This window comes from Rhinoderma darwinii, chromosome 2 (genome assembly GCF_050947455.1).
Source record: "Rhinoderma darwinii isolate aRhiDar2 chromosome 2, aRhiDar2.hap1, whole genome shotgun sequence".
NCBI lineage: Eukaryota > Metazoa > Chordata > Amphibia > Anura > Rhinodermatidae > Rhinoderma > Rhinoderma darwinii.
In genome coordinates, this window is record NC_134688.1 from 218,230,550 (window position 1) to 218,243,122 (window position 12,573).

At 43.0% G+C, this 12,573-nt stretch overlaps 1 protein-coding gene across 2 annotated transcripts in view; it reads left to right on the plus strand.

The window, feature by feature from the left end:
- The first annotated feature begins 162 nt into the window (after nt 1-162).
- UBE2G1 (ubiquitin conjugating enzyme E2 G1) overlaps nt 163-12,573 on the plus strand; it is a 94,460-nt gene continuing 82,049 nt past the window's right edge. The window contains exon 1 of one of the 2 annotated variants that reach the window (XM_075852849.1): nt 163-364. In XM_075852849.1, coding sequence (XP_075708964.1) covers nt 319-364 — 46 coding nt within the window. In that variant the 5' untranslated portion in view covers nt 163-318. The remainder of the gene's footprint in view (nt 365-12,573) is intronic. The other variant, XM_075852848.1, reaches the window with a different exon arrangement.

Below are 12,573 nucleotides of genomic sequence, written 5' to 3' on the forward strand. Positions count from 1 at the left end.
AGGCAGTACATTCTGACTATAATAATGATGACTGATCGCTCTCCAGTGGATACTTTATGCTGCACATAGGATTGCCACTGCAAAGCGACCTTCTCAAGATGGTGGAACTTTCCTCCCCACCCCCATCACGCAATGTGTAGGTCACACAATGGGGGAAGGGTTAAAATTGCGCAGGCGCAGTAAGGCCAAAGCCCAAGAGTGAGAGGGACAGAGTGAGGAGCCGGGGAGGGAGAACGAGAGGTGACGGCTCGGACCAGCTGTGCTGCTCCCTCCTCTCCTGTTCCTGTAGTCAGACAGCGCTGCTCACATCGGTACAGGATGACGGAGCCGCAGTCTGCGCTCCTGCTGCGGAGGCAGCTCGCAGGTAATGTGCCCCCCTCACCGGGGTAAGAAGGGAAGAGGGGAGGGAACGAGGTTGCACATAAAGGGGACAGCGCTAGTGTCAACTGGAGGTTGGCGGGATGTTCTTCTCTCTTCACAGCCCGGCAACTGAGAGAGGGGCAGATGGCTCTTCTGTGAGGAGGGGGCAGTGTTGCTGCTATAGAGAGGGGGAGGGGGCTGTTGTGGAGAGGCAGCAGCATTACTACGCCGGGAGGCTGTAGGCAGGGGTAACGGCAGGATGTTCTAGGAGCCTCCGGCCACTAGACTATGGAGGCGCTGTGTAGTCCCTGTGGTGTCCCTGGTGGCGCTCACAGGACGGCGCTGTAGGGCAGAGCTGTGGGTGCATTGCCCTCAGTCAGTGTCAGATAACGCCAGGTGCAGGTAAAGTTCCGTGTTGTGTAATGCCGAGCTTCCTGTACGCAGCCTGCATCTTGTGCTCTCCTTTAAGCGCCCCCTCCCTTTTGTGTCCGTTTCTCTCAGCCCTTGGCTGGTGTTGCCCAGGGCTTTGACTGCCAGTGAAGCACTGTCCGGGCCGCTTCTCTGCGCCTGCGCACTCACCCCTCACATTGGGGCCTCACTATGCTGCTTTACATGTGCTACGAGGTTTAAAGCGACAGGAGTCTGTTCCCTATCATCGAGGCCGCCAAATCTAGCGAGAGCAGCACTAGGGGAACACTTGTACAGCTCTGGCTATATAGACTTATTCTGCTGAGGATGTACGTAGGTGACAATACATTTGAACATTTTTAATACAGATCTGGAAAGTTGTGTTCTTATAGTTTGTCAATTATTTTTTATTTATTTTTTAAGAAGAAAGTTATTCAAAGAGGCTCTGTCACCACATTATAAGTGGCCTATATTGTACATGATGTGATCGGCGCTGTAATGTAGATTACAGCAGTGTTTTTTTTTCTTCAGAAAAACAACCATTTTTGACGGAGTTATGACCTATATTAGCTTTATGCTAATGAGTTTCTTAATGGACAACTAGGCGTATTTTACTTTTTGGCCAAGTGGGCGTTGTGGAGAGAAGTGCATGACGCTGACCAATCCGTGTCATACATTTCTCCCCATTCATTTACACAGCACATAGTGATCTAGCTAGATCACTATGTGCAGTCACTTATTCACATTACTGAAGTGTCTTGACTGTGAATAGACCTCCCCACCAGCCAGGACGTGGTGTCTATTCAGAATCCTGACATTTCTGTAGCGTTTGTGTGAGATTTACAGCACCGCAAGCGTAATCTCGTTTTAAATGACAGTTTACAGCGTAATCTTGCGAGATTACGCTTGCCTTGCTGTAAATCGTTACCGAAGTGTCAGGATTCTGAATAGACACCCCGTTCTGGCTGGAGGTAATGTATATTCATAGTCCGGACACTTCAGTAATGTTACTCTGTGTTTTATGTGGCTGCACATAGTGATGTAATAAGATCACTATATGCAGTGTAAATAAATGGAGAGAAGTGTATGACGCTGATTGGTCAGCGTCATACACTCCTCTGTACAACGCCCACTTGGTCATAAGTAAAACACGCCCAGTTGTCCATTAAGAAACTCATTAGCATAAAGCTAAAAATGGGTCATAGCCATCAAAAATGATAGTTTTTCTAAATAAAAAACACTACTGTAATCTACATTGCAGCGCTGATCACATCATGTACAATATAGGCCACTTATAATGTGGTGACAGAGCCTCTTTAAAGCGGTTCTGTAGCTCTCTGATGGTGTTTTGGTGGTTTTCTGTTACACAGAACTGTGTTATAGGTCAGACCTAGTAATAAAATATTTCTACAATCAGCTGCAATGTATCTGTCACCTCCCCTGACATGTCTATTTTAGTAAATACTTGCGTTCCCCATGAAAACAGTTCTGTAGCATATTTTCTTACGCCTCATGCACACGACCGTTTGCGCCCCGTCAGTGATCCGAGGAAAGATGTGACATGTTCTATCTTTCCTCGGATCGGAGACTCGGATCATTTTTCACTGACCCCAATTCACCCGCGGATGTGAATGGGTCCGTGAACACTATCGGACGCCGTGAAAAACTGCCCGAGTGGCACAACGGTTGTGTGCATGGGGCATTAGGCAATATTCACACGACAGTGATAAAAAATTGCCATTAAAAACTGTCGGTTTTTCATGGCCATTTTGCATCAGTGTGTTTCTAAATTTTCATCCATTTCCAGTCCTTATGTCCGTTTTTTAATGGCCGTTTGTCATCGGTTTGCCATCTGTTTTTCATGGCCGTTAAAAAAAAAAAGTGTGAATTTCATTTGTCAGTTTTTTTTTGTCCGAACCCATTGAAAATATAGTGCTGTCATTTCCCTGTAGATAGTGCCACAACAACCCTTTGTAGCTAGCAACACCCTCCCCTGTAGATAGCGCCACTGTAGGAGCGGAATCCCTCTGGCCGGGGATTCCGCTCATAGATGGAGCACCTGAAGTCTGTCAATATATGGACAGTGATGTCAGGAGGTTGGAATCCCCTGCCAGAGCTGGTTGGGGATTCCACTTCAGGAGTAACCCCTTGACTTCACTGTCCATATATGGATAGTCACGCCGGGGGCTTCTCCAGGAGCAAAATCCCCTGCCAGAGCAGGGTCTGGCTGCCGGGGACTCCGCTCCTACAGGGAGCTACAGTGGTGCTATCTACGGGGATGGGGGGGTTTGCTATCTTCTGGTGGGGGGCATGCTATCTACAAGACTGGAGTCCCCGGCTAGAGAACTGGCGCTGCTCTGGCCAGGGATTCCATTGTTGAAAGCCCTGACTTCACTGTCCTTATAAGGACAGTAATGGCAAGGACTCCCTCGGGCTCAGCGCTCAAAGAAGCGCTGTGTGCGGGGAGTCCACGGCCAGGATCAGCTTTTGCCGGCTGTTGCAAGGATTGTTTCCACTGACTCCTATTTTTTTTTAACGGCCAATATTCAAGGGCCGTTAAAAAACCGCAATGTGAATACACCCATAGAACTTCATTGTTCTGAAAATGGCCGTGTGGCGGCCGTTAAAAAAATCGCAGTTTTTCACGGTTGTGTGAATTTTGCCTTAGTCCTGTTACTTCTCCAAGAAATGTATGAATAAGGACTCATTCAGACGAGCGTTGTCCATGTGCTCTCTGTTGAAATAACTCGCTGCACACGGACCCATTCATTTCAATGGGGCTATTCAGACATGCATGAGTTCTCACACAGCGAGTGTCCGTTGCGTGACACTCCCTGCATGTCCTATATTGGTGTGTATTCACGCACCTAGTCTCCTATTGAAGTCTATGGGTGCCTGAAAACCACGGACAGCAGACAGACGACAATCGTGTTGCTGTCCGTGTTTCACACATCAGTTACATAGAAAAGCAAAGCAATGAATGTAAAAAGAAAATGTAGTGCTTGCACGGACGTGATAAACGCATGCCAATACGCGAAATGTAGGAAAAACGCTGCGTTTAAGGGATATATAACTTGGCAGTCAACACTTCACTGCCAATGTTTGTATCGTAAATGTCGGCTTATATAAGATAAATGATACACTATATCAAGAATGTGTGTCTAGTGCTTTCCCATTTGCATTGACACAAAATAAATCTAGTGTGGCAGGTAATGATGCTAAAAAAGTTACAGAAGTAAAAAAAAAAAAAGTAACACATATTTGGTATCGCCGGGTCCGTAACGACAAGTGATCAAAAAGTCACATCTACTCAAATGGTACTAATAAAAACTACAAGTCGTCCCGCAAAAGAAAACAACACTCATACAGCTGCATCGGCGGAAAAATAAAAAAGTTATGGCTTTTCAAATATGGAGACACAAAAACAAATAATTTTGAGAAAGAAAAAAAAAGATTTTACTGCATAAAAGTAGTAAAACATACAAAATCTATATAAATCTGGTATCGTTGCAATCGTAACAACCCGCTAGATAGTTATTGTTATTTATAACACGGTAAACGATGCAAAAAAAGAGTGGCGAAATTACTGTTCTTCCATTATCCTCCCCAAAAAAGTTAATAAAAGTTAATCCATAAATTATTTGTACCCCAAAATGGTGCTATTAAAAAACACAACTTGTCCCGCAAAAAAACAAGACCTTATACAGCTATGTCGACGCAAAAATAAAAAAGTTATAGCTCTTGGAATGCGACGATGGAAAAACTTAAAAAATACCTTGGTCATTAAGGTTTAAAATAGGCTGGTGACTAAGGGGTTAAACAGACATGTCAGGAGAGGTGACCAGTCCTGTTTAATAGAACATTCTGGGAAGAATGTTTGCACCGACTCTTTGCTCTTCCCCCCCACGCAGTGTTATCACTTCAGAATTATTGTTAAAAAGATTGTAAATGGCAGTCAACACCTTTTTTAAACTCTACGTTCTATCAGAGTTGCCCCTAAAGATTAGACCCCCAGCGATCAGCCATAATTTGTGGTGGGGGAACCTGACCGCATATTCAATTGTCCTGCAGCACCCCCACAGGGGAAATACTGCATTACACAGTGCCCATTCATATCAATGGACTGTCTGTAATGCAGGACATGCTGGGTCCTCCAGTGAGGGAGATTTTCTTTGTAGCTGCTCTCCGCTCTGACTCATGGATATCCTGAATGAAGGACCCAGCTCCATTAACTCCAAATGCCCTAAGAGGGTAATCTACTATCGGCTTCTTATTGTACTGTAAAATATTTTTTTATTTTTTTTAGGCAGGCTTTGGATTTGTCATGGGTTTCTGTGGGGGAGATGTATGTCTGATGTATTCCGCTCCTACAGTGGCGAGATCTACATGGGCACTGGCCCTATGTGAGCATTATCTGCAGTGGGCACTGTGGCACTATCTACAGGGACATTACAGCACTATCTACGTGGGCACTATGGTGTTTTCAGGGGGTTGGGGTAAAAACCTGACATGAAATCCATCCTTTTTCTTAAGAGCCATGAAAAATGGATGGCAAACGGATGACAAACGGCCATTAAAAACTGATAGACGGACCTGGAAATGCATGAAAAATTGGAGGCACACTGATGCAAAACGGCCATGAAAAACTGACAGTTGATCAGTTTTTAAAGAGGCTCTGTCACCAGATTTTCAAACCCCTATCTCGTATTGCAGCAGATCGGCGCTGCAATGTAGATAACAGTAACGTTTTTGTTTTTTTCAAAAACGAGCATTTTTGGCCAAGTTATGACCATTTTTATATTTATGCAAATGAGCCTTTCTTAAGTCCAACTGGGCGTGTTTAAAGTAAAAGTCCAAGTGGGCGTGTATTGTGTGCGTACATCGAGGCGTTTTTACTTCTTTTACTAGCTGGGCGTTGTGAATAGAAGTGTATGATGCTGACGAATCAGCATCATCCACTTCTCTTCGTTACCACCCAGCTTCTGGCAGTGCAGACACACAGCGTGAGTGCACCCTGAAACTGTTCGATACCACTATTTCATGTATTTCGATACTAAGCAGTGCGGCCGCCCAGCTAAGTATAGTAATACATGAATGTTGTTAAGAGCGGGGCTGCGGCTGTGTGATACAGCCATTGCCCCGCTCTTGATTCCTGACGAGTGCACGCGGTATGTTCACACAGGGAGGATATGCTGCGTAAAAGCTCACAGCGTATCCGTCTTGGTCGTCGCAGGGAATTCCGGACGAAAAACCGGCCCAAATAGTGGTACAGTTTTTTTGTTTTTTTTGGCCGGAATGACCGCTGTGGAAAATTCCATGTAAAAAACAAAGTTTGATACCCGTAGCCATGGCCACGTGTTCCTCTGACCTTCTGCAGCCCGGCCTCCTGAGATGACGTTTCATCCCATGTGAATGCAGCAGAGCACAGGCTGCAGTGCATTTTAACCCCTTCCCGGGGTTTATTGATTACTGTAAGTGGTTTCTATTTTTCCTGTAAAATAGAGCACCATATTTTAGTCGTGATACGATTTATATACACAGAAAAACACTTGGTTGAACCTAGTTGTTGCATTTATAATCTAGGAGTTGAGATGTGGCTATTGTATATTTGTACTAGGGATGCACGATGCATCGAAACTTCAATACCGCGTACCGTCAAACGGTTTAATACCGTTATTTCATGTATTTCGATACTAAACTGTGCGGCCGCACAGCTAAGTATGGTAATACACGAATGTTGTTAGAGCGGGGCTGCGGCTGTGTGATACAGCCATTGCCCCGCTCCGGAGTCCTGACAACTGTGCGCATGGTCAGCATGATTTGATGCGGCTGGCGCTGCACTAATGATTGCCGGCACTGAAGACCAAATATGGCGGCTGCACTGCAAAACACCCCCATGTTCTGTCTTCGGTGCCTGTGCCGCCGTTCATTAGTTCAGCGCCGGCTGCATCACATCATGCTGACAGTGCGCGTGCAGTTATTGTTAGGACTGTATTACACGGCCGCAGCCCCTCAGCGGAGATCAGAGAAATCTCTCATCTCCGCCGCTATTCCCCTGAAGGCTGCGATCAAAGCTGACTGCAGCATTCAAGGGAAAATGCGACGGAGGATGCCCTTTGGATCACGTCACATGGAAATCCTGTGATGCGATCGAGGGACATACCATATATACAAAAAAACATTAAAATAAGTCTCAATACATAAAATATACACATTTGGTATCGTCGCGACTGTAATAACACATAATGTCATTCATGTTTACGCGGTTATAAAAACTGCTTTCTTTCACCTATTAATGTGAGGCACGAGGTACTATGAATTTTGAACCTGCACGTGTGTCACATTAATAGTAATTAACCCCATCATGTATCTCAGACATTAACCCAATGTTGTCCATCATGACTGAGGAACATGATGGGGTTAATTACTATTAATATAAGACACGTGGGAGTTCAAAATTAATCACACCACGCGCCTCACAGAAAATGGAAGAACTTTTTATTTTATTTTTTTTCATTGTTGGCAAAAGTATGGTTTTGGTATCGAGTATTGCAATACTACACGAAGTATCGAAGTCCAAATTCTGGTATCGTGACATCCCTAATTTGTACCGTAGTCCGTGTTGTGTAATGCGCTCTGACAAGTTTCTGTGGGGTATTGAGTTCCTAGGTTAAGGTTTTATATGTGATCTGTATGCTTTCTCTGTAGCTTTACATTGCTGGTTCACTGACAACATATGGTTTGCTAAGGCCTTGTTCACACAATGCACATTTTGCATGTATTTTTAATTTTTTTTTGTTACACCAAAAACTGGAATGGCACCTAAACAGAAGAAATATATAAAGGAGGGTCTTGCGCTACATGCACACATTGCAGAATTTAATGCGGAAAATTTGCAGCAAAACCGCAGGTACTTCGCAGGTAAAATCCACATGTAATATTTTATTTATTTTTTTATGCATGCGTTTTTAGGTTCAGCTTTGCAGAAACGAGTGGATTATCTGCTGTGGATTTGTCGTTTTTTATTTTTTTTAATGTAAATTTGTCAGATATTCTTCTGAAACAAAAGACAAGATAATTTGACATGCTGCACATTTTAACCCCTTCCCGGCATTTGCTCTATATATATATATATATATATATATATATATATCACACATCATGTGGGGGAGTATGGAGTGGGCTCACGGGCTGAGCCCGCCCCATAGAGCTACTGTGTCGGCTGTGTGTTCTAGCCGGCCCTTTAGGGTGACGAGCGTGATCCCGCTCATTTAACTGGTTAAATGCCGCGGTCAATAGCGACCGTGGCATTTACATTACTAGAAACAGGGCAATGGCCCCCTGTAATGCTCCAACGGCCCCCTCGCAACACGATCGGGAGGCGCCGTTGGTTGGTGTGGTGTCCTGGGGGCCTAATGAAGCTATAATTGTACTCCTATGAAGCCCTGCCTCAGACTGTCAATATCAAAATATACTGCAATAAATTAGTATTGCAGTATATCGTGCAAGTGATCCAACTGGTTCAAGTCTCCTAGGGGGACAAATTAAAATAAAGTGAAAAACTGTAAAATAAAGTTGTTAATTTTATTGATTAAGGAAAAAAAAATTTAAGGCCCCATGCACACGAACGTGCTTTTGCGGCCGCAATTCCCCTGAAAATCCACGGGAGAATTGCGCCCCCATTAATTTCTATGGGCCCATGCACACGACTATGATTTTCTCGGTCCGTGCATGGTCAAGGCTCATTGACGTCGCCATGCGGGCGGCTCGCGGTGACTCTCCGCGGCCGGCCCGAAAATCATGGCCGTGCACATGGCTACGGTCGTGTGCATGAGGCATAAAAAAAAAATTACATCTAAAATAACTGGTGTCGACGCGTCTGTAAATGTCTGAACTGTTACAATATATAATTTAGGGTATGTTCACGCAGTGTTTTCAGATGTAATTCGGGCGTTTTACGCCTCGAATTATGGCTGAAAAAACGGCTCCATTACGCCTACAAACATCTGCTCATTGCTTTCAATGGGTTTTACGATGTTTTGTTCCCACAAGGGAATTTTATGCGTCCCTGTCAAAATACGGCGCGTAAAAAGAAGTGCATGTCACTTCTTGGGACGTTTTTGGAGGCGTTTTTCATTGATGCCATTGAAAAACCGCTCCAATAACGTCCGTAAAATACGCTGCGAAAAACGCGAGTTACTACAAAAACATCTGATAATACGGAGCTGTTTTCAGGTGAAAACAGCTCCTAATTTTCAGATGTTTTTGGTCACTACGTGTGAACATACCCTTAGTCCGCACGGTGAAATCCATAAAAATGTATAGACGGCAGAATTGCTGTGTTTTTTGTTTTGTTTTTGGGTCACTTCATCTCCCACAAAAAATTGAATAAAAAAATTATCAGTCTCATACACTCCAAAATGGTACCGATAGAAACTACAGCTCGCCCCGCAAAAATTAAGCCCTTATATCGCTTAATCGACAGAAAAATAAAGCTATGCTTTGTTAAAAATGAAACTTGAGTTGTTTTGTCGCCAATCCTTTTTTTCTGTGTAAAAGTAGTAGAAAAACATAAAAAAACTATATAAATTTGGTATCCCTGTATTCGTATTGACCCGCAGAATAAAGTTAACATACCGTTTTTCCCGCACATTGAACACTAAAAACAAAACCCTGCGATTTGAGGAATCACTGGTTTTTTTTCTTATTCCACTCCACGAATAAATTTTTCCCAGTTTTCCACTACATTATATGGTACAATAAATCATGCCGTGAAAATCTACAACTCGTTCCACAAAAAAAACATGCCCTCATACGGCAATTTTGATTGAAAAATAAAAAAAGCTATGGCTTTTGGAAGGTTAGGAGGAAAACAAAGTGAAAATTCCAAAAAAATGGCTGCGGCGGGAAGTGGTTAAAATCCGCACCGCAGGTCAATTTACGTGCGGAAAGATTAAGCAACGGGCCGATGAGATTACTTGAAGTTTTGTTTACTTTGCTGGTAATGTATTACACTGCAGATATTCCGCAGGATAGTCTGCGCTGCAAATCCACACGTAATTCGCATTGTGTGAATGTAGCCTTAACCCCTTAATACCGAAGGTATTTTAAACCTTAATGACAAAGCAACTTACCAAAAGTTTTTCCATCGTTCAAAGAACTATAACTTTTTTTTATTTTTCAGTCAACATAGCTGTATAAGGACTTTTTTTTTTCTTTATTCCTGGATACGTATTTATTAATGGTGCCATTTTGGGATACATATAATTGATTGATTAACTTTTTTTTTTTTTTGTGGGGTACTGGAAAAAAAACAGAAATATCGCTATTCTTTTTTTTACGCCGCTTACCGTGTGGCATAAAAGCCATAACTTTATTCAGCGTGTCGTTACAATTGCGGCAATACCATACTCCTATAGGCTTTTTATGGTTTACTACTTTTACACCGTAAAAACTTTTTTTTTTTTTTTTAAATTAAGTGTTTGTGTCGCCATATTTCAAGAGCCATAACTTTTTTTTATTTTTCCAGTGCTTTTTACGGGACAACTTGTAGTTTTTATTGTTACCATTTTAGAGTACATGCAAATGTTACTTTTTTACCTTTTTCTTGTTCAACAGTGCACATCTATTTTCTCACACTTCCTGATTCTGGCCAGTTGCTAGGGGCGTGTCTTACTGTGTGTGATGTTTGCCAGTACTATATCCAGTTAGTGACCGGCCCATCGTGTTTCTACGTCTGTCACTAACGGGCCTTATTCCGATGCCATAGACTTTTTACGTTGCGGCATCGGAATAAGTAAACAGAGCAGGGAACTGTCAAATCTCCCTGCTCTCGGCTGCCAGAGGTAGCTGAGGGCTGGGAGTGTCCCTGCTCTGCCGGGTGAGATCGATATAAGTATCGATCTCACCTGTTTAACCCCTCAGATGCGGTGCTCAATAGTATGCACCGCATCAGAGTGGTTTTGGAGAGAGGGAGGGAGCTCCCTCTCTCTCTCCCACTGACACCCGACGATCAGATCGCCGAGTGTCTGTGTCTCTAACGGCAGCCGGGGGCCTAATAAAGGCCCCCACGTCTGCCTGTGGTGAATGCCTGCTAGATCATGCCGCAGGCATGACCTAGCTTACACGGACAGGCATACTACACTGCGATACAAAAGTATTGCAGTGTATTATAAATGCGACCGGAGGATCACATAGTTAAGTCCCCTAGTGGGACTAGTAAAAAAGTTTAAAAAAAAGTGAAAACCCCACTTTTTCCCCTTACAAACTGCTTTATTATTAACAAACAAAATAAAGTAAAAAAAGTTACACATATTTGGTATCGCCGCGTCCATAACAACCCCAACTATAAACTTATTACATCATTTAACCCGCACAGTGAACGAAGTAAAAAATAAAATAAAAAAACATGCAAAAATTGCTGTTTTCTTTGAATCCAGCCTTAAAAGAAATGTGATAAAAAGTGATCAAAAAGACACATCTACTCCAAAATGGTACCGATAAAAACTACAAGTCTTCCCGCAAAAAAAAAAGCCCTCCTACAATTGCATCGGCGAAAAAATAAAAACGTTACGGCTCTTCAAGTATGGAGACACAAAAACTAATAATTTTGAAAAAAAAAAGCGTTTTTACTGTGTAAAAGTAGTAAAACATACAAAAACTATACAAATTTAGTATCGTTGCAATCGCAACAACCCGCTGAATAAAGTTATTGTGTTATTTATACCACACGGTAAACGGCGTAAATTTAGGACGCAAAAAAGTGCGGCGAAATTGCTGTTTTTTTCTATCTCCTCCCCCCCCCCCCCCCCAAATTTTTTTAATAAATGTTAATCAATAAATTCTATATACCTCAAATGGTGCTATCGCATTCCCTTCCCTGCACTCTGCTGCTGGCGGTTCCATAGTATATATAGAAGGTACGTGGAGGCAGAGGATGAGGGCATAGTGGCAGCAGCAGGGCACATCACGTTCTCTGCCCTGCGCTCTGCTACTCTGCAGAGAACTGTATAGTATGTAGAGGCAGAGACTTTCCTGATGTCAGGATGGGGGTGTGCACATCTGACGTCATGAGGCGGTCGACCGCCCACCTGTACACACCGTACACCAAGTGCATTCAAACGGTGTACGGATTTCTGCTAGCAACAGCAAAAATACCAGAAATAAAATGTGGTAGAAAAGTGTCAGTGGCCATTTAAAACACATATAATACAAAAAGGAGGCCAAATTCATTAAAAGTATATTACAAGATATATTTATATTACACATGCTGCTAGAAAATACAAAGTTGAATGAAAAGGTTTAGTTTAGCTTTAAAAAATGCATGCCAAATTTGCGGTGTGTGTGAACAAGGCCTAATATGTTAAACATGGTCCGTCCGTCCCCCGGGAATATTGCTTGCATTCCTAAACCCATTTCATACTGTGAAGTGGTCTCCATTTGACTTCTACGCCGGGAAAGGTGTAGGTTCCCAAATAGGGTCACTTTTGGGGTGTTTCCACTGTTTTGTTCTCTAAGGAGCTTTGCAAATGCAACATGGCGATGCAAATCAATCCAGCAAAATCGGAAGGGAAAGAGCGCTATTTGACATTCAAAGCCCTGCCGTGTGTCCAAACAGCAGTTTATTACCACATATGGGGTATTGCCGTGTTCAGGAGAAACTGCTTTACAGATGTTGGGGTGCTTTTTCTCCTTTTATTAATTATGAAAATAGAACAAGTCAGCTAAAACTACATTTCACATAGCGCTTTTGTAAATTTCACCTCCACTTTGCTTTAATTCCTGTGAAACACCTTAAGGGTTAAA